The 23,200-nt window shown below is 32.6% G+C and overlaps 4 protein-coding genes across 4 annotated transcripts; 1 reads left to right on the forward strand and 3 right to left on the reverse strand.

Moving 5' to 3' along the window:
- Positions 1-210: 210 nt before the first annotated feature.
- LOC141705023 (agamous-like MADS-box protein AGL80) lies at positions 211-935 on the reverse strand. Its single transcript, XM_074508097.1, has one exon. The coding sequence runs from the start codon at positions 889-891 to the stop codon at positions 211-213; it is 681 nt and encodes a 226-aa protein (XP_074364198.1). The 5' UTR covers positions 892-935.
- A 5,176-nt stretch (positions 936-6,111) lies between these two features.
- Positions 6,112-6,933, reverse strand: LOC141705024 (agamous-like MADS-box protein AGL80). Its single transcript, XM_074508098.1, has one exon. The coding sequence runs from the start codon at positions 6,931-6,933 to the stop codon at positions 6,112-6,114; it is 822 nt and encodes a 273-aa protein (XP_074364199.1).
- A 5,341-nt stretch (positions 6,934-12,274) lies between these two features.
- LOC141705025 (uncharacterized) lies at positions 12,275-12,781 on the reverse strand. The gene has a single exon (XM_074508099.1). The coding sequence runs from the start codon at positions 12,779-12,781 to the stop codon at positions 12,275-12,277; it is 507 nt and encodes a 168-aa protein (XP_074364200.1).
- A 7,583-nt stretch (positions 12,782-20,364) lies between these two features.
- On the forward strand, positions 20,365-20,991 carry LOC141705027 (uncharacterized). The gene has a single exon (XM_074508100.1). The coding sequence runs from the start codon at positions 20,365-20,367 to the stop codon at positions 20,989-20,991; it is 627 nt and encodes a 208-aa protein (XP_074364201.1).
- The last annotated feature ends 2,209 nt before the right edge of the window (positions 20,992-23,200 follow it).

Here is a 23,200-nt window from a genome sequence, read left to right on the forward strand (position 1 = left end):
AAAACACAAGTAACCAGCACTATCACATAAATCTTTCATCTGCTTCTCCTTGATTGTAGTCTGATTGGAAACTATGGAAAGAATGCACTTGACCACATGCCACCATTCTGCGCATCTCCATAAGGCATCATCATCTCCTCACCGCGACTAAATCCCAAATTCTGGCAGTGTTGCTGCTGGTTCAGCATCTGATCAGTACTGCTGTTCCCACTATTGCTGTTGATCCAGTCGAAACCAAGGCGGTCTCTGCTGCTGCTGCTGCATTGCTTCCATCTCGCCCTCTATAGCCTTTTCTTCCGTTCCATCAACACAATTAGCCACTCCTTTACCTTTCAACATTGCAGCAGCTGATCCCGAGCCACAGCCAGATCCAGAGCCAGAGCCAACTTTCCCAGTAGTAGTATTCTTTTTCTTAGTAGCCGATATCTGATCAATTCTTTTATAAATCTCCTTCAACTTGTGATCAATAAGCCAACCAAGATCATTCAAATCCGGGATCATCAAATTTTGTAAACCAATTTTCCCCGTCAAACACTGATACATAACCTCAATCATTTCCTTCTCCCTATTATCCTTACACTGTTTCTTCAACTGCTCATTAGCTTTCGCAATCCTCTGTCGCATAAAACTCTCCTGATTAACCATCTTCTTGCTCTGCTCCATCTCCGGCATTCGCTTAAACTGAGCCAACACACGCTGAACACCTTCTGTATTAGGCCACACTTCAGGTTGGGGCTCATACTGACTATAAATGATAGCACAAGCATCAATACCACATAAGGTACTCAACTCTCCAACCTTCTTCATCAGCCCCTTCTTCCTTTTCTTGAATGTCGCTTTTCGAGAAGCATCATTACTGATGAATGCTAACTTCACCTTCTTTCTTGTCATGATGCCTTGTATGATTTTTGTAGAAAACACCAAACAGGGCAAGATCAAAGTATATGGAAGTTATGTGTTTATATATAACTCTTTTTTGCTCTTTCACTACTAAATAAGAAATGTGTGCATTTTTGTAAACGCATCTGAGATTTCTTTGCCAATGAGGCAAATCAATATAATTAAATTTCTTGATGCATAACATGAACACGCATTTATATGTTAAGATCTTTGTTTCTTCTTAATTTGTTTTTGGTATATGGTTTTACACGTTTTCATGTCATTTGAGGTAAGTATAATTAGTTGTAATATCTAGCTAAATAAAAGTTTCCATAGTTAGGTAATAAATATGAATCATTTTAATTGGAATATAATCTCAATATGATTTTCCAAATCGGTAAAATCGTAAAATTGTAATTACTTGCGTGATTGTTAAGTACAAATAATTAACGGCTACATTGAATAGTAAATTATATTTGGATCAATTTGAAAGTATGGTGTTCCCTTCTTCAAAATTTCTCAAAGCCGAACGAGCTGAGTTGGATATTACACGAACAATACATAGTTGACTACAATTTATAAGTTACTTATAAATCAGAATTACATATATTTTAAATTATTTTATTAATTACAAGATATCTTAAGCCGGTTCGGAACGATGTTTAGAATAGATACAATTTCAGTGACTTGTTCGACTCTTGCCCATCCGTAAAAAAAGCGAGGGAGATACGATATCAAGGTGTTTTGGGCTAAATGAAAAATGTCAGTTTGATACTGATACCGTATCAGTTGACTTATACTGATAATATCGTATCGTCCTCTTTTCCTTCCGTAACAGAGTAACTCATTTGCAAAAATTAACTTTGTTTTTCAAAATAACAAATTTGTTTTTAAAACTAACTTTTTCAAAATACGAGTAAATAAAATTTGTTTGTCTTGATTAGTTTATCAAATAAAAATATGTGTAAATTGTTAAAAATGTTGAAATGTGTTATAAATCGAAAATCTTTTTCAATATAAAAAATGTAAAATAAAAACAGAAATCCAAAAAATGTAAAATAAAAACAGAAATGCAAAGTCTGTTTGTACAAAGTAAAAAACAAAATATAAAAAAAACCAAAAAAAGACAACAAAAGGTGGGTGGTGTCGAATCAAAGCAGCCCGCGGTTATTCACGATTATTCATTTTATTCGTGTGTTATTCGTCGTTCGCCCCGAACCGCTAGACTCGTCGGACCATTAAAATCGCCTAATTCGCGAGCTGTTCACGAGTTAACTGGCTGTTGAACCGGACCCTGGAAATTCGCCCCGGCACGGGCGGCCCGACCGTTTGGCCGGCTCTACTGATACGACAGCCAACCATTACTACTACTAGGTTCTCAAATAAAGTAAGAGCTCCCAAGTAAAGAGTTTATATCTTTAACATGAAGTAACAGAAATTGCCTCAGAAGTTAATACAATAGCTCAACAAAAGAAATTTATCAGTAACTAGTCAATATTTGTCAAGTGTAATACATAAACAAGCAACATTTGTAAAGAAAAAAATGGCAGTTGGTCTGTGATCTCAGATGATAGGCAGTTGGTCTGTGATCAACCATATAAGTCACTTTTCACCATATTAGAGTCACTTTGCACCCTATAAGAGCCACTTGCCACCATATTGATACAATTAACATGTTAACATCATGAATCCAGTTTAGCTTCGTTTTAGCACACTTTGATATTTCATAATAGGACTCAACTTTGGGCCACATTTTGACTCTAATCAACTATGTAAGTCACTTTTCACCATATTAGAGTCACTTTGCACCCTATTAGAGTCACTTACCACCATATATTGTAAAATTAACATGTTAACATATACATCCAATTTGACATCCTTTTACCATCTCTTAGTGCCACTTTCATACAAGTCAATTTTGTTCCACATTTTGGCTCTAATCAACCGTGTAAGTCACTTTTCACCATATTAGAGTCACTTTGCACCCTATAAGAGTCACTTGTCACTATATATTGATACAATTAATATGTTAACATCATGTACATGCAATTTGACATCCTTTAACATCTCTTGATTGTCCTAAAATCAGCAATTGACGTACTCTTTGCCACACATGGTCTGAGCATATCGCGTATTCGTGGTCAAGGTTTTGACGGGGCTAGTAATATGAGCAGACATATTAGTGGGCTAAAAAGTTTAATACTAGCAGAAAATGCATCTGCCTTTTATGTGCATTGCTTTGCTCATCAATTGCAGCTCACACTTGTTGCAGTTTCAAAAAAGCATGATAAAATTTGCTCATTTTTTACCATCTAGCATCTTTGGTGAATTTTGTTGGGGCTTCTTGCAAGAGAAAAGAATTAGTCCGGGTGAAACAAATAGAAAAGTTAGCTGAAGAAATATCCCAAGGCAATCGAATGACTGGTAAAGGCTTGAATCAAGAGGCAGTTCTTAAACGTCCAGGAGATACAAGATGGGTTCGCATTATAACAATTCTAAGTGTGACTTCTTTATTTTCACCGGCACTTGATGCTTGAAGAAATAAAAGATGCCTTCCTTTCATGAAAATAAAGGAGAGATTTATAGACTTATTGATGCAATGAATGACTTTGAGTTTATTTTTCTATTGCATTTGATGAGAAAAGTTTTAGGAATCACAAATGACTTATCACAAGCACTACAAAGAAAAGACCAGGATCTTGCTAATGCTTTATGTTTGGTAAATGTATCGAAGAAAATGTTACAAACATTCAGAGATGATGGATGGAATGAGTTAATTGTTGATATTTCCAAATTCTGTGAAAAGTTTGAGATCGATGTCCCAGATATGGATGCTATCTCTATGCCTCGTGGAAGATCAAGACGTAAACTGCAAAAAGTTTCTAATAAACACCACTTCAAGATTAGTTTGATGAATACTATAATTGATTATCAATTGCAAGAGATTAACGAGCGTCTTGATAGAGATAACATGGAGTTACTTTCCTGCATATCATGCCTAAATCCGCAGAATTCTTTTTTAACTTTTGATAAGTAAAAATTAGTTCAACTTGCAAGATTTTATCTTCAGAATTTGATCAAATTCGTCTTCTATCACTTGAAGACCAGCTTTCTAGCTATATTGTTGACATGAGAAGTAATGCTGATTTTCAAAATTTGAAGGGCATCCATGATCTTGCTCAAAAAATGCTTCAAAAACAAAAGATATTGGATTTCCTTGGGTTTATATGTTGATAAAATTGTCACTAATTCTACCGGTTGCAACTGCAACAGTTGAGAGAGGATTTTCAGCAATGAAACTTGTTAAAACTACGCTTCGGAATAGAATGGGAGATATTTGGTTGAATGATTGTTTGATAACATATATTGAGAGAGATATTTTTCAAACAATTGAAAATGAAGAAATTATGAAACGATTTCAGAGTATGAAAGATAGGCTGATGATCTTGTAAATATTATATGTTCATTTGCTCTTTTGCTTATAGTTGTTGATTTGATTACAATTTTTTTTCCGGCCCCCCTAAATTGAAACCTGGATCCGCCACTAGATAGGCTTCTGGTAGCACAACCGTGAGAAATTATTAAAACGGATAATTCGATTTCTAAATGAAGTGAAAGGGCTCCCTAGCTATCTCAAGACTTGTACCACTTCTAGGATATTATTAGCTTATGTTTATAAATAATTAAATATTCACTCTTAAAAAACAGTGTATGTTCACCTCCAAAAATATTCTTGAACTAAACTTTACCTATACTTCTATAATTAGCTCTATAACCCGTGCGAGGCACAACATGTTCTAAAATATTATAATTTTTTTAATTAATTTTTATTTTTTTTGGCATATTTAAAATTAAATTAATGATAAATATTGAGAATTATCAACCTTATTTTGCTCTATGTTGTATTTGAAAAAAATTTCTAATAGCAGTTATATTATTGTCGACTTGCCTCTTCATATTTGATACTGTATAATTTTTTTGTGTTGTATTGGGGTAATTTTGTGTAATACACGTGCATAGTGTAGTGTATATGTGACTATATATACACGTGACAAAATATATTTTGAACTGTAAAATACGTTTTTTGTATTATATTGATAATAATTTTATGTAATATTACAGAACATGAAGATATATATGTGATTATATTATTGTCTCATTTATAAGTATTTGATGTTTAAAGTATGCCATAAAAAATCGTATTAAATGTTAAACAATTTAAAAATATTATGTTTTGCAAGTGTACCCTAAAATTATTTGGTGATGATTTCTCTTAAACCACAATTAATTTATACATGTCACTAAAAAATTGATGTAATTTTTATGTTAATATTATTCAGATTTTTAATTCTTAATTAAATTTATCACATTTTAAATTTTATATCATTGAAAATAACATATGTATACATATATATGTAAGTGTGTGTAGCTATTAATTACAAAAAATTCATATACTTTAATGAAGATTAGCTATTAATGAATATTAAATAAGAAATAATAAATAGCAAGGGTTAAAATAGTCATTTCACATTGAATAAATTGTCTCACTCAACCCCATTTGCTCTATATATATAACTAGCATAATAACCCATGCGAGACACGAGTCATTTTTTAGAGTTTACTTATGCAATATACAAGAAAAAAAAAGAATATAACAAGCAATGGAATTATTGTAGCAACGCAAAAATAAGAACACACCAGATAGAAATTTATTAAAAGCAAACAAATATCCTTCAAAGTTCGAAAGAATGTTAAAAATAATATTTTTTTGGTGCAAAATGCTGAAAATATCCATTCTGGGAGTGTAGTGCTGAAAATATTCGTTTGGATACGCATTTGCCATATGATTATCATGTTTTGTACTAAATACTCATTTGTCAAATGAGTATCCAGTTTTTTTTTTTTTTATTTTTGTGATACGCATTTGACAAATGCGTATCCCAATGATAATACGAAATGCGTATCTTTAGTATTCTCAAATGCGTGTAATACGCATTTGAGCATATTTTTTATGCGTATACCAATGATAATACGAAATGCGTATCTTTAGTATTCTCAAATGCGTGTAATTAGCATTTGAGCATATTTTTTGAAAATGGATATTTTGAGCAAATTCAACCCAAAAATGGGTATTTTTAACCATTATCCTCAAGGTTGATCCAAAAACAACAAAAACACAAGTAACCAGCACTGTCACACAAATCCTTTCATCTGCTTCTCCTTGATTGGAAACTATGGAAAGAATGCACTTGACCACATGCCACCATTCTGCGCATCTCCACAGGGCATCATCATCTCCTCACCGTGACTAAATCCCAAATTCTGGCAGTGTTGCTGCTGGTTCAGCATCTGATCAGTACTGCTGTTCCCACTATTGCTGTTGATCCAGTCGCTAAACCAAGGCGGTCTCTGCTGCTGCTGCTGCATTGCTTCCATCTCGCCCTCTATAGCCTTTTCTTCCGTTCCATCAACACAATTAGCCACTCCTTTACCTTTCAACATTGCAGCAGCTGATCCCGAGCCACAGCCAGATCCAGAGCCAGAGCCAACTTTCCCAGGAGTAGTATTCTTTTTCTTAGTAGCCGATATCTGATCAATTCTTTTATAAATCTCCTTCAACTTGTGATCAATAAGCCAACCAAGATCATTCAAATCCGGGATCATCAAATTTTGTAAACCAATTTTCCCCGTCAAACACTGATACATAACCTCAATCATTTCCTTCTCCCTATTATCCTTACACTGTTTCTTCAACTGCTCATTAGCTTTCGCAATCCTCTGTCGCATAAAACTCTCCTGATTAACCATCTTCTTGCTCTGCTCCATCTCCGGCATTCGCTTAAACTGAGACAACACACGCTGAACACCTTCTGTATTAGGCCACACTTCAGGTTGGGGCTCATAGTGACTATAAATGATAGCACAAGCATCAATACCACATAAGGTACTCAACTCTCCAACCTTCTTCATCAGCCCCTTCTTCCTTTTCTTGAATGTCGCTTTTCGAGAAGCATCATTACTGATGAATGCTAACTTCACCTTCTTTCTTGTCATGATGCCTTGTATGATTTTTGTAGAAAACACCAAACAGGGCAAGATCAAAGTATATGGAAGTTATGTGTTTATATATAACTCTTTTTTGCTCTTTCACTACTAAATAAGAAATGTGTGCATTTTTGTAAACGCATCTGAGATTTCTTTGCCAATGAGGCAAATCAATATAATTAAATTTCTTGATGCATAACATGAACACGCATTTATATGTTAAGATCTTTGTTTCTTCTTAATTTGTTTTTGGTATATGGTTTTACACGTTTTCATGTCATTTGAGATAAGTATAATTAGTTGTAATATCTAGCTAAATAAAAATTTCCATAGTTAGGTAATAAATATAGAATCATTTTAATTGGAAACATATAATCTCAATATGATTTTCCAAATCGGTAAAATCGTAAAATTATAATTACTTGCGTGATTGTTAAGTACAAATAATTAACGGCTACATTGAATAGTAAATTATATTTGGATCAATTTGAAAGTATGGTGTTCCCTTCTTCAAAATTTAAATCAAAGCCGCAACGAGCTAAGTTGGATATTACACGAACAATACATAGTTGACTACAATTTATAAGTTACTTATAAATCAGAATTACATATACTTTTAAGATTATTTTATTAATTACAAGATATCTTAAGCCGGTTCGGAACGATGTTTAGAATAGATACAATTTCAGTGACTTGTTCGACTCTTGCCCATCCGTAAAAAAAGCGAGGGAGATACGCGATATCAAGGTGTTTTGGGCTAAATGAAAAATGTCAGTTGACTGATATTGATACCGTATCAGTTGACTTATACTGATACTGATATCGTATCGTCCTCTTTTCCTTCTGTAACAGAGTAACTCATTTGCAAAAATTAACTTTGTTTTTCAAAAATAACAAATTTGTTTTTTAAAAACTAACTTTTTCAAAATACGAGTAAAAATAAAATTTGTTTGTCTTAATTAGTTTATCAAATAAAATATGAGTTAATTGTTAAAAATGTTGAAATGTGTTATAAATCGAAAATCTTTTTCAATATAAAAAATGTAATTTAAAAGCAGAAATCCAAAAATGTAAAATTGTAACAGAAATGCAAAGTCTGTTTGTACAAAAGTAAAAAACAAAATATAAAAAAAGCCAAAAAAAGACAACAAAAGGTGGGTGGTGTCGAATCAAAGCAGCCCGCGGTTATTCAGATTATTCATTTTATTTGTGTTATTCGTCGTTCGCCCCGAACCGCTAGACTCGTCGGACCATTAAATCGCCTAATTCGCGAGCGTTCACGAGTTAACTGCTGTTGAAACCGGATCGCTGGAAATTCGCCCCGGCACGGGCGGCCCCGACCGTTTAGCCGGCTCTACTGATACGACAGCCAACCATTACTACTACTAGGTTCTCAAATAAAGTAAGAGCTCCCCAAGTAAAGAGTTTATATCTTTAACATGAAGTAACATAAATTGCCTCAGAAGTTAATACAATAGCTCAAGAAAAGAAATTTATCAGTAACTAGTCAATATTTGTCAAGTGTAATACATAAACAAGCACATTTGTAAAGAAAAACAATGGCAGTTGGTCTGTGATCTCAGATGATAGGCAGTTGGTCCTGTGATCAACCGTATAAGTCACTTTTCACCATATTAGAGTCAATTTACACCCTATAAGAGCCACTTGCCACCATATTGATACAATTAGCATGTTAACATCATGAAAATCCAGTTTAGCTTCGTTTTAGCACACTTTGATATTTCATAATAGGACTCAACTTTGGCCACATTTTGACTCTAATCAACTATGTAAGTCCACTTTTCACCATATTAGAGTCACTTTGCACCCTATTAGAGTCACTTACCACCATATATCTGTAAAATTAACATGTTAACATTATACACATCCAATTTGACATCCTTTTACCATCTCTTAGTGCCACTTTCATACAAGTCAATTTTGTTCCACATTTTGGCTCTAATCAACCGTGTAAGTCACTTTTCACCATATTAGAGTCACTTTGCACCCTATAAGAGTCACTTGTCACTATATATATTGATACAATTAATATGTTAACATCATGTACATGCAATTTGAACATCCTTTAAGCATCTCTTGATTGTCCTAAAATCAGCAATTGACGTACTCTTTGCCACACATGGTCTGAGCATATCGAGTATTCGTGGTCAAGGTTTTGACGGGGCTAGTAATATGAGCAGACATATTAGTGGGCTAAAAAGTTTAATACTAGCAGAAAATGCATCTGCCTTTTATGTGCATTGCTTGCTCATCAATTGCAGCTCACACTTGTTGCAGTTTCAAAAAAGCATGATAAAATTTGCTCATTTTTTTACCATCTAGCATCTTTGGTGAATTTTGTTGGGGCTTCTTGCAAAAGAAAAGAATTAGTCTGGGTGAACAAATAGAAAAGTTAGCTGAAGAAAATATCCCAAGGCAATCGAATGACTGGTAAAGGCTTGAATCAAGAGGCAGTTCTTAAACGTCCAGGAGATACAAGATGGTGTTCGCATTATAATACAATTCTAAGTGTGACTTCTTTATTTTTCACCGGCACTTGATCTGCTTGAAGAAATAAAGTTATGCCTTCCTTTCATGAAAATAAAGGAGAGATTTATAGACTTATTGATGCAATGAATGACTTTGAGTTTATTTTTCTATTGCATTTGATGAGAAAAGTTTTAGGAATCACAAATGACTTATCACAAGCACTACAAAGAAAAGTCCAGGATCTTGCTAATGCTTTATGTTTGGTAAATGTATCGAAGAAAATGCTACAAACATTCAGAGATGATGGATGGAATGAGTTAATTGTTGATATTTCCAAATTCTGTGAAAGTTTGAGATCGATGTCCCAGATATGGATGCTATCTCTATGCCTCGTGGAAGATCAAGACGTAAACTGCAAAAAGTTTCTAATAAACACCACTTCAAGATTAGTTTGATGAATACTATAATTGATTATCAATTGCAAGAGATTAACGAGCGTCTTGATAGAGATAACATGGAGTTACTTTCCTGCATATCATGCCTAAATCCGCAGAATTCTTTTTTAACTTTTGATAAGTAAAAATTAGTTCAACTTGCAAGATTTTATACTTCAGAATTTGATCAAATTCGTCTTCTATCACTTGAAGACCAGCTTTCTAGCTATATTGTTGACATGAGAAGTAATGCTGAATTTCAAAATTTGAAGGGCATCCATGATCTTGCTCAAAAAATGCTTCAAAAACACAAAGATATTGGATTTCCTTGGGTTTATATGTTGATAAAATTGTCACTAATTCTACCGGTTGCAACTGCAACAGTTGAGAGAGGATTTTCAGCAATGAAAACTTGTTAAAACTACGCTTCGGAATAGAATGGGAGAATATTTGGTTGAATGATTGTTTGATAACATATATGAGAGAGATATTTTTCAAACAATTGAAAATGAAGAAATTATGAAACGATTTTCAGAGTATGAAAAGATAGGCTGATGATCTTGTAAATATTACATTATAATATATGTTCATTTGCTCTTTTGCTTATAGTTGTTGATTTGATTTACAATTTTTTTTTCCGGCCCCCCTAAATTGAAACCTGGATCCGCCACTAGATAGGCTCTGGTAGCACAACCGTGAGAAATTATTAAAACGGATCATAATTCGATTTCTAAATGAAGTGAAAGGGCTCCCTAGCTATCTCAAGACTTGTACCACTTCTTAGGATATTATTAGCTTATGTTTATAAATAATTAAATATTCACTCTTAAAAAAACAGTGTATGTTCACCTCCAAAAATATTCTTGGAACTAAACTTACCTATACTTCTATAATTAGCTCTATAACCCGTGCGAGGCACAACATGTTCTAAAATATTATAATTTTTTAATTAATTTTAATATTTTTTTTGGCAATATTAAAAACTTAAATTAATGATAAATATTGAGAATTATCAACCTTATTTTGCTCTATGTTTGTATTTGAAAAAAAATTCTAATAGCAGTTATATTATTGTCGACTTGCCTCTTCATATTGATACTGTAGAATAATTTTTTTGTGTTGTATTGGGGTAATTTTGTGTAATACACGTGCATAGTGTAGTGTATATGTGACCTATATACTATACACGTGACAAAATATATTTTGAACTGTAAAATACGTTTTTTGTATTATATGATAATAATTTTATGTAATATTACAGATACATGAAGATATATATGTGATTATATTATTGTCTCATTTATAGGTAAGTATTTGATGTTTAAAGTATGCCATAAAAAATCGTATTAAATGTTAAACAATTTAAAAATATTATGTTTTGCAAGTGTACCCTAAAATTATTTGGTGATGATTTCTCTTAAACCACAATTAATTTATTACATGTCACTAAAAAATTGATGTAATTTTTATGTTAATTATTAATCTCAGATTTTAATTCTTAATTAAACTTTATCACATTTTAAATTTTATATCATGAAAATACATATGTATACATATATATGTAAGTGTGTGTAGCTATTAATTATAAAAAAATTCATATACTTTAATGAAGATTAGCTATTAATGAATATTAATAAGAAATAATAAATAGAACAAGGGTTAAATAGTCATTTCACATTGAATAAATTGTCGCACCCAACCTCATTTGCTCTATTATATATATAATAGATTTAATATACCTTGAAGTTATTAATGTATAAAAATAACGAAGTAAAAAAAAAAAGGAATATAACAAGCAATGGAATTATTGTAGCAACGCAAAATAAGAACACACCAGATAGAAATTTATTAAAAGCAAAACAAAATATCCTTCAAAGTTCTGAAAGAACTGTTAAAAAATAATATTTTTTTGGTGCAAAATGCTGAAAAATATCCATTCTGGAAGTGTAGTGCTGAAAATATTCGTTTGGATACGCATTTGCCATATGATTATCATGTTTTGTACTAAATACTCATTTGTCAAATGAGTATCCAGTTTTTATTTTTTTTATATTTTTGTGATACGCATTTGGCAAATGCGTATCCCAATGATAATACGAAATGCGTATCTTTAGTAATTTTCTTACATACCCAATTCTCAAATGCGTATTACACTTATCAAATTACAAAATACGTAACCAAAACGGTAATTTTCATCATATTTTTTGAAATGGGTATTTTGAGCAAATTCAACCCAAAAATGGGTATTTTTGACCATAATCCTCAAGGTTGATCGGAAAAACAACAAAAACACAAGTAACCAGCACTATCACATAAATCTTTTCATCTGCTTCTCCTTGATTGTAGCTCTGATTGGAAACTATGGAAAGAATGCACTTGACCACATGCCACCATTCTGCGCATCTCCATAAGGCATCATCGTCTCCTCACCGCGACCTAAATCCCAAATTCTGGCAGTGTTGCTGCTGGTTCAGCATCTGATCAGTACTGCTGTTCCCACTATTGCTGTTGATCCAGTCGCTAAACCAAGGCGGTCTCTGCTGCGGCTGCTGCATTGCTTCCATCTCGCCCTCTAAAGCCTTTTCTTCCGTTCCATCAATACAATTAGCCACTCCTTTACCTTTCACATTGCAAGCAGCTGATCCCGAGCCACAGCCAGATCCAGAGCCAGAGCCAACTTCCCAGTAGTAGTATTCTTTTCTTAGTAGCCGATATCTGATCAATTCTTTATAAATCTCCTTCAACTTGTGATCAATAAGCCAACCAAGATCATTCAAATCCGGGATCATCAAATTTTGTAAACCAATTTTCCCCGTCAAACACTGATACATAACCTCAATCATTTCCTTCTCCCTATTATCCTTACACTGTTTCTTCAACTGCTCATTAGCTTTCGCAATCCTCTGTCGCATAAAACTCTCCTGATTAACCATCTTCTTGCTCTCTCCATCTCGGGCATTCGCTTAAACTGAGACAACACACGCTGAACACCTTCTGTATTAGGCCACACTTCAGGTCGGGGCTCATACTGACTATAAATGATAGCACAAGCATCAATACCACATAAGGTACTCAACTCTCCAACCTTCTTCATCAGCCCTTCTTCCTTTTCTTGAATGTCGCTTTTCGAGAAGCATCATTACTGATGAATGCTAACTTCACCTTCTTTCTTGTCATGATGCCTTGTATGATTTTTGTAGAAAACACCAAACAGGGCAAGATCAAAGTATGGAAGTTATGTGTTTATATTAACTCTTTTTGCTCTTTCACTACTAAATAAGAAATGTGTGCATTTTTGTAAACGCATCTGAGATTTCTTTGCCAATGAGGCAAATCAATATAATTAAATTTCTTGATGCATAACATGAACACGCATTTATATGTTAAGATCTTTGTTTCTTCTTAATTTGTTTTTGGTATATGGTTTGATACGACAGCCAACCATTACTACTACTAGGTTCTCAAATAAAGTAAGAGCTCCCAAGTAAAGAGTTTATATCTTTAACATGAAGTAACATAAATTACCTCAGAAGTTAATACAACAGCTCAACAAAAGAAATTTATCAGTAACTAGTCAATATTTGTCAAGTGTAATACATAAACAAGCAACATTTGTAAAGAAAAACAATGGCAGTTGGTCTGTGATCTCAGATGATAGGCAGTTGGTCTGTGATCAACCATATAAGTCACTTTTCACCATATTAGAGTCACTTTGCACCCTATAAGAGCCACTTGCCACCATATTGATACAATTAACATGTTAACATCATGAATATCCAGTTTAGCTTCGTTTTAGCACACTTTGATATTTCATAAATAGGACTCAACTTTGGGCCACATTTTGACTCTAATCAACTATTGTAAGTCACTTTTCACCATATTAGAGTCAATTTGCACCCTATAAGAGTCACTTACCACCATATATTTGTAAAATTAACATGTTAAAATTATATACATCCAATTTTGATATCCTTTTACCATCTCTTAGTGCCACTATCACCAAGTCAATTTTGTTCCACATTTTGCCTCTAATCAACCGTGTAAGTCACTTTCCCATATTAGAGTCACTTTGCCTCCTATAAGAGTCACTTGTCACTATATATTGATCCAGTTAATATGTTAACATCATGTACATGCAATTTGATATCTTTTAACCATCTCTGGATTGTCCTAAAATCAGCAATTGACGTAACTCTTTGCCACAACGTGGTCCTGAGCATATCGCGTATTCGTGGTCAAGGTTTTGACGGGGCTAGTAATATGAACAGACATATTAGTGGGCTAAAAAGTTTAATACAAGCAGAAATGCATCTGCCTTTTATGTGCATGCTTTGCTCATCAATTACAGCTCACACTTGTTGCAGTTCAAAAAAGCATGATAAAATTTGCTCATTTTTTGACCATCTAGCATCTTTGGTGAATTTTGTTGGGGCTTCTTGCAAGAGAAAAGAATTAGTCGTGGTGAAACAATAGAAACAGTTAGCTGAAGAAATATCCCAAGGCAACGAATGACTGGTAAAGCTTGAATCAAGAGGCAGTTCTTAAACGTCCCTGGAGATACAAGATGGGGTTCGCATTATCATACAATTCTAAGTGTGATTTCTTTATTTTCACCGGCCCTTGATTGTGCTTGAAGAATAAAAAGACTTGCCTTCCTTTCATGAAAATAAAGGAGAGATTTATAGACTTATTGATGCAATGAATGACTTTGAGTTTATTTTTTCTATTGCATTTGATGAGAAAAGTTTTAGGAATCACAATGACTTATCACAAGTCACTACAAAGAAAAGACCAGGATCTTGCTAATGCTTATGTTTGGTAAATGTATCGAAGAAAATGTTACAAACATTCAGAGATGATGGATGGAATGAGTTAATTGTTGATGTTTCCAAATTCTGTGAAAAGTTTGAGATCGATGTCCCAGATATGGATGCTATCTCTATGCCTCGTGGAAGATCAAGAGGGTAAACTGCAAAAAGTTTCTAATAAACACCACTTCAAGATTAGTTTGATGGAATACTATAATTGATTATCAATTGCAAGAGATGAACCGAGCGTCTTGATAGAGATAACATGGAGTTACTTTCCTGCATATCATGCCTAAATCGCAGAATTATTTCTAACTTTGATAAGTAAAATTAGTTCAACTTGCAAGATTTATCCTTCAGAATTTGATCAAATTGTCTTCTATCACTTGAAGACCAGCTTTCTAGCTAATATAGTTGACATGAGAAGTAATGCTGATTTTCAAAATTTGAAGGACATCCATGATCTTGCTCAAAAAATGGTTCAAAAACACCAAGATATGGGATTTCCTTGGGTTTATATGTTGATAAAATTGTCACTAATTCTACCGGTTGTAACTTGCATAACAGTTGAGAGAGGACTTTCAGCAATGAAACTTGTTAAAAACTACGCTTCGGATAGAATGGGAGATATTTGGTTGAATGATTGTTTGATAACATATATTGAGAGAGATATTTTTCAACAATTGAAAATGAAGAAATTATGAAACGATTTCAGAGTATGAAAGATAGGCCGATGATCTTGTAAATATTACATTATAATATATGTTCATTTGCTCTTTTGCTTATATTTCTTGATTTGATTACAATTTTTTTTCTGGCCCCCCTTAAATTGAAACCCGGATCCGCCACTAGATAGGCTTCTGGTAGCACAACCGTAAGAAATTATTAAAACAGATCACAATTCGATTTCTAAATGAAGTTGAAAGGGCTCCCTATCTATCTCAAGACTTGTACCACTTCTAGGATATTATTAGCTTATGCTTGATAATAATTAAATATTCACTCTTAAGGAAAACAGTTATGTTCACCTCCAAAAATATTCTTGAACTAAACTTTACCTATACTTCTGTAATTAGCTCTGTAACCCGTGCGAGGCACAACATGTTCTAAAATATTATAATTTTTTAAAATTAATTTTTGATGTTTTTGGCATATTTAAAAATTTAAATTAATGATAAATATTGAGAATTATCAACCTTATTTTGCTCTATGCTGTATTTGAAAAAAAAATTCTAATAGCAGTTATATTATTCTCGACTTGCCTCTTTGATACTGTATAATAACTTTTTTTGGTGTTGTATTGGAGGTAATTTTGTGTAATACACGTGCATAGTGTAGTGTATATGTGACTATATACTATCACGTGACAAAATATATTTGAACTGTAAAATACTTTTTTTGTACTATATTAATAAGGATTTATGTAATATTACAAAAAACATGATGATATATATGTGAACTATATTATTGTCTATTTTATAAGTAAGTATTTGATGTTTAAAGTAGCCATAAAAAATCGTATTAATTTTTAAACAATTTAAAAATATTATATTTTTGCAGTGTACCCTAAAATTATTTGGTGATGATTTCTCTTAAACCACAATTAATTTTAATACATGTTTACTTAAAAAAATTGTTGTAATTTTTATGTTAATAATTATTTCAGATCTCTAATTCTTAATTAAATTTATCATATTTTAAATTTTATATCATTGAAAATAACATATGTATACATATATATGTAAGTGTGTGTAGCTATTAATTACAAAATAATTCATATACTTTAATGAAGATTAGCTATTAATAAATCAAATACGAAATAATAAATAGGACAAGGGTTAAAATAGTCATTTCACATTGAATAAATTGTCTCACCCAACCCCATTTGCTCAATTATAATATTTAATATACCTTGAAGTTATTAATGTATAAAAATAACGAAGAAAAAAAAGGAATATAACAAGCAATGAAAGTATTGTAGCAACGCAAAATAAAAACACACCAGATAGAAATTTATTTAAAGCAAAACAAATATCCTTCAAAGTTCGAAAGAATGTTAAAAATAATATTTTTTGGTGCAAAATGCTGAAAATATCCATTCTCGGAGTGTAGTGCTGAAAATATTCGTTTGGATATGCATTTACCATATGATTATCCTGTTTTGTACTATATACCATTTGTCAAATGAGTATCCAGTTTTTTTTTTTATATTTTTGTAATACGCATTTGGCAAATGCGTATCCCAATGATAATACGAAATGCGTATTTTAATGATTTTCTTACATACCCAATTCTCAAATGCGTGTAATACGCATTTGAGCATATTTTTTGAAAATGGTATTTTGAGCAAATTCAACCCAAAAATGGGTATTTTTAACCATCATCCTCAAGGTTGATCGAAAAACAACAAAACAAGTAACCAGCACTATCACATAAATCCTTTCATCTGCTTCTCCTTGATTGTAGTCTGATTGGAAACTATGGAAAAATGCACTTGACCACATGCCACCATTCTGCGCATCTCCATAAGGCATCATCATCTCCTCACCGCGACTATCCCAAATTCTGGCAGTGTTGCTGCTGGTTCAGCATCTGATCAGTACTGCTGTTCCCACTATTGCTGTTGATCCAGTCGCTAACCAAGGCGGTCTCTGCTGCTGCTGCTGCATTGCTTCCATCTCGCCCTGTATAGCCTTTTTCCTTCCGTTCCATCAACACAATTAGCCACTCCTTTACCTTTCAACATTGCAGCAGCCGATCCCGAGCCACAGCCAGATCCTGAGCCAGTAGCCAACTTTCCCAGTAGTAGTATTCTTTTTCTTAGTTAGCCGATATCTGATCAATTCTTTTATAAATCTCCTTCAACTTGTGATCAATAAGGCCAACCAAGATCATTCAAATCCGGGATCATCAAATTTTGTAATCCAACTTTTCCCCGTCAAACACTGATACATAACCTCAATCATTTCCTTCTCCCTATTATCCTTACCTGTTTCTTCAACTGCTCATTAGCTTTCGCAATCCTCTGTCGCATAAAACTCTCCTGATTAACCATCTTCTTGCTCTGCTCCATCTCCGGCATTCGCTTAAACTGAGCCAACACACGCTGAACACCTTCTGTATTAGGCCACACTTCAGGTTGGGGCTCATACTGACTATAAATGATAGCACAAGCATCAATACCACATAAGGTACTCAACTCTCCAACCTTCTTCATCAGCCCCTTCTTCCTTTTCTTGAATGTCGCTTTTCGAGAAGCATCATTACTGATGAATGCTAACTTCACCTTCTTTCTTGTCATGATGCCTTGTATGATTTTTGTAGAAAACACCAAACAGGGCAAGATCAAAGTATATGGAAGTTATGTGTTTATATAACTCTTTTTTGCTCTTTCACTACTAAATAAAATGTGTGCATTTTTGTAAACGCATCTGAGATTTCTTTGCCAATGAGGCAAATCAATATAATTAAATTTCTTGATGCATAACATGAACACGCATTTATATGTTGATCTTTGTTTTTCTTAATTTGTTTTTGGTATATGGTTTTACACGTTTTCATGTCATTTGAGGTAAGTATAATTAGTTGTAATATCTAGCTAAATAAAAGTTTCCATAGTTAGGTAATAAATATAGAATCATTTTAATTGGAAACATATAATCTCAATATGATTTTCCAAATCGGTAAAATCGTAAAATTGTAATTACTTGCGTGATTGTTAAGTACAAATAATTAACGGCTACATTGAATAGTAAATTATATTTGGATCAATTTGAAAGTATGGTGTTCCCTTCTTCAAAATTTAAATCAAAGCCGAAACGAGCTGAGTTGGATATTACACGAACAATACATAGTTGACTACAATTTATAAGTTACTTATAAATCAGAATTACATATATTTTTAAAATTTTTATTAATTACAAGATATCTTAAGCCGGTTCGGAACGATGTTTAGAATAGATACAATTTCAGTGACTTGTTCGACTCTTGCCCATCCGTAAAAAAAGCGAGGGAGATACGCGATATCAAGGTTTTTGGGCTAAATGAAAAATGTCAGTTGACTGATACTGATACCTATCAGTTGACTTATACTGATACTGATATCGTATCGTCCTCTTTTCCTTCTGTAACAGAGTAACTCATTTGCAAAAATTAACTTTGTTTTTCAAAAATAACAAATTTGTTTTTTAAAAACTAACTTTTTCAAAATACGAGTAAAAATAAAATTTGTTTGTCTTGATTAGTTTATCAAATAAAAATATGAGTAAATTGTTAAAAATGTTGAAATGTGTTATAAATCGAAAATCTTTTTCAATATAAAAAATGTAAAATAAAAACAGAAATCCAAAAAATGTAAAATAAAACAGAAAGCAAAGTCTGTTTGTACAAAGTAAAAAACAAATATAAAAAAAGCCAAAAAAGACAACAAAAGGTGGGTGGTGTCGAATCAAAGCAGCCCGCGGTTATTCACGATTATTCGTTTTATTCGTGTTATTCGTCGTTCGCCCCGAACCGCTAGACTCGTCGGACCATTAAAATCGCCTAATTCGCGAGCTGTTCACGAGTTAACTGGCTGTTAACCGGACCGCTGGAAATTCGCCCCGGCACGGGCGGCCCGACCGTTTGGCCGGCTCTACTGATACGACAGCCAACCATTACTACTACTAGGTTCTCAAATAAAGTAAGAGCTCCCAAGTAAAGAGTTTATATCTTTAACATGAAGTAACATAAATTGCCTCAGAAGTTAATACAATAGCTCAACAAAAGAAATTTATCAGTAACTAGTCAATATTTGTCAAGTGTAATACATAAACAAGCAACATTTGTAAAGAAAAATGGCAGTTGGTCTGTGATCTCAGATGATAGGCAGTTGGTCTGTGATCAACCATATAAGTCACTTTTCACCATATTAGAGTCACTTTGCACCCTATAAGAGCCACTTGCCACCATATTGATACAATTAGCATGTTAACATCATGAAATCCAGTTTAGCTTCGTTTTAGCACACTTTGATATTTCATAATAGGACTCAACTTTGGGCCACATTTTGACTCTAATCAACTATGTAAGTCACTTTTCACCATATTAGAGTCACTTTGCACCCTATTAGAGTCACTTACCACCATATATTTGTAAAATTAACATGTTAACATTATACATCCAATTTGACATCCTTTTACCATCTCTTAGTGCCACTTTCATACAAGTCAATTTTGTTCCACATTTTGGCTCTAATCAACCGTGTAAGTCACTTTTCACCATATTAGAGTCACTTTGCACCCTATAAGAGTCACTTGTCACTATATATTGATACAATTAATATGTTAACATCATGTACATGCAATTTGACATCCTTTAACATCTCTTGATTGTCCTAAAATCAGCAATTGACGTACTCTTTGCCAACATGGTCTGAGCATATCGCGTATTCGTGGTCAAGGTTTTGACGGGGCTAGTAATATGAACAGACATATTAGTGGGCTAAAAAGTTTAATACAGCAGAAAATGCATCTGCCTTTTATGTGCATTGCTTTGCTCATCAATTGCAGCTCACACTTGTTGCAGTTTCAAAAAGCATGATAAAATTTGCTCATTTTTTACCATCTAGCATCTTTGGTGAATTTTGTTGGGGCTTCTTGCAAAGAAAAGAATTAGTCTGGGTGAAACAAATAGAAAAGTTAGCTGAAGAAATATCCCAAGGCAATCGAATGACTGGTAAAGGCTTGAATCAAGAGGCAGTTCTTAAACGTCCAGGAGATACAAGATGGTGTTCGCATTATAATACAATTCTAAGTGTGACTTCTTTATTTTCACCGGCACTTGATCTGCTTGAAGAAATAAAAGTTATGCCTTCCTTTCATGAAAATAAAGGAGAGATTTATAGACTTATTGATGCAATGAATGACTTTGAGTTTATTTTTCTATTGCATTTGATGAGAAAAGTTTTAGGAATCACAAATGACTTATCACAAGCACTACAAAGAAAAGGCCAGGATCTTGCTAATGCTTTATGTTTGGTAAATGTATCGAAGAAAATGTTACAAACATTCAGAGATGATGGATGGAATGAGTTAATTGTTGATATTTCCAAATTCTGTGAAAAGTTTGAGATCGATGTCCCAGATATGGATGCTATCTCTATGCCTCGTGGAAGATCAAGACGTAAACTGCAAAAAGTTTCTAATAAACACCACTTCAAGATTAGTTTGATGAATACTATAATTGATTATCAATTGCAAGAGATTAACGAGCGTCTTGATAGAGATAACATGGAGTTACTTTCCTGCATATCATGCCTAAATCCGCAGAATTCTTTTTTAACTTTTGATAAGTAAAAATTAGTTCAACTTGCAAGATTTTATACTTCAGAATTTGATCAAATTCGTCTTCTATCACTTGAAGACCAGCTTTCTAGCTATATTGTTGACATGAGAAGTAATGCTGATTTTCAAAATTTGAAGGGCATCCATGATCTTGCTCAAAAAATGCTTCAAAAACACAAAGATATTGGATTTCCTTGGGTTTATATGTTGATAAAATTGTCACTAATTCTACCGGTTGCAACTGCAACAGTTGAGAGAGGATTTTCAGCAATGAAACTTGTTAAAACTACGCTTCGGAATAGAATGGGAGATATTTGGTTGAATGATTGTTTGATAACATATATTGAGAGAGATATTTTTCAAACAATTGAAAATGAAGAAATTATGAAACGATTTCAGAGTATGAAAGATAGGCTGATGATCTTGTAAATATTACATTATAATATATGTTCATTTGCTCTTTTGCTTAGTTGTTGATTTGATTACAATTTTTTTTTCCGGCCCCCCTAAATTGAAACCTGGATCCGCCACTAGATAGGCTTCTGGTAGCACAACCGTGAGAAATTATTAAAACGGATCATAATTCGATTTCTAAATGAAGTGAAAGGGCTCCCTAGCTATCTCAAGACTTGTACCACTTCTAGGATATTATTAGCTTATGTTTTATAAATAATTAAATATTCACTCTTAAAAAAACAGTGTATGTTCACCTCCAAAAATATTCTTGAACTAAACTTTACCTATACTTCTATAATTAGCTCTATAACCCGTGCGAGGCACAACATGTTCTAAAATATTATAATTTTTTTAATTAATTTTAATATTTTTTTTGGCATATTTAAAAACTTAAATTAATGATAAATATTGAGAATTATCAACCTTATTTTGCTCTATGTTGTATTTGAAAAAAATTTCTAATAGCAGTTATATTATTGTCGACTTGCCTCTTCATATTTGATACTGTAGAATAATTTTTTGTGTTGTATTGGGGTAATTTTGTGTAATACACGTGCATAGTGTAGTGTATATGTGACTATATACTATACACGTGACAAAATATATTTTGAACTGTAAAATACGTTTTTTGTATTATATTGATAATAATTTTATGTAATATTACAGATACATGAAGATATATGTGATTATATTATTGTCTCATTTATAGGTAAGTATTTGATGTTTAAAGTATGCCATAAAAAATCGTATTAAATGTTAAACAATTTAAAAATATTATGTTTTGCAAGTGTACCCTAAAATTATTTGGTGATGATTTCTCTTAACCACAATTAATTTATTACATGTCACTAAAAAATTGATGTAATTTTTATGTTAATTATTATCTCAGATTTTTAATTCTTAATTAAATTTATCACATTTTAAATTTTTATCATTGAAAATAACATATGTATACATATATATGTAAGTGTGTGTAGCTATTAATTACAAAAAATTCATATACTTTAATGAAGATTAGCTATTAATGAATATTAAATAAGAAATAATAAATAGAACAAGGGTTAAAATAGTCATTTCACATTGAATAAATTGTCGCACCCAACCTCATTTGCTCTATTATATATAATAGATTTAATATACCTTGAAGTTATTAATGTATAAAAATAACGAAGAAAAAAAAAGAATATAACAAGCAATGGAATTATTGTAGCAACGCAAAAATAAGAACACACCAGATAGAAATTTATTAAAAGCAAAACAAATATCCTTCAAAGTTCGAAAGAATGTTAAAAATAATATTTTTTTGGTGCAAAATGCTGAAAATATCCATTCTGGGAGTGTAGTGCTGAAAATATTCGTTTGGATACGCATTTGCCATATGATTATCATGTTTTGTACTAAATACTCATTTGTCAAATGAGTATCCAGTTTTTATTTTTTTATATTTTTGTGATACGCATTTGACAAATGCGTATCCCAATGATAATACGAAATGCGTATCTTTAGTATTCTCAAATGCAATACGCATTTGAGCATATTTTTTATGCGTATACCAATGATAATACGAAATGCGTATCTTTAGTATTCTCAAATGCGTGTAATTAGCATTTGAGCATATTTTTTGAAAATGGATATTTTGAGCAAATTCAACCCAAAAATGGGTATTTTTAACCATTATCCTCAAGGTTGATCCAAAAAACAACAAAAACACAAGTAACCAGCACTGTCACACAAATCCTTTCATCTGCTTCTCCTTGATTGGAAA

This window comes from Apium graveolens, unplaced genomic scaffold (genome assembly GCF_009905375.1).
Source record: "Apium graveolens cultivar Ventura unplaced genomic scaffold, ASM990537v1 ctg8463, whole genome shotgun sequence".
NCBI classification, from domain to species: Eukaryota; Viridiplantae; Streptophyta; class Magnoliopsida; order Apiales; family Apiaceae; genus Apium; species Apium graveolens.

What these genes read in the sequence shown, in the direction of transcription:
- LOC141705023 (XM_074508097.1), bottom strand. Translation starts at nt 891, where the DNA reads ATGACAAGAAAGAAGGTGAAGTTAGCATTCATCAGTAATGATGCTTCT.
- LOC141705024 (XM_074508098.1), bottom strand. Translation starts at nt 6,933, where the DNA reads ATGACAAGAAAGAAGGTGAAGTTAGCATTCATCAGTAATGATGCTTCT.
- LOC141705025 (XM_074508099.1), bottom strand. Translation starts at nt 12,781, where the DNA reads ATGGTTAATCAGGAGAGTTTTATGCGACAGAGGATTGCGAAAGCTAAT.
- LOC141705027 (XM_074508100.1), top strand. Translation starts at nt 20,365, where the DNA reads ATGACTGGTAAAGGCTTGAATCAAGAGGCAGTTCTTAAACGTCCAGGA.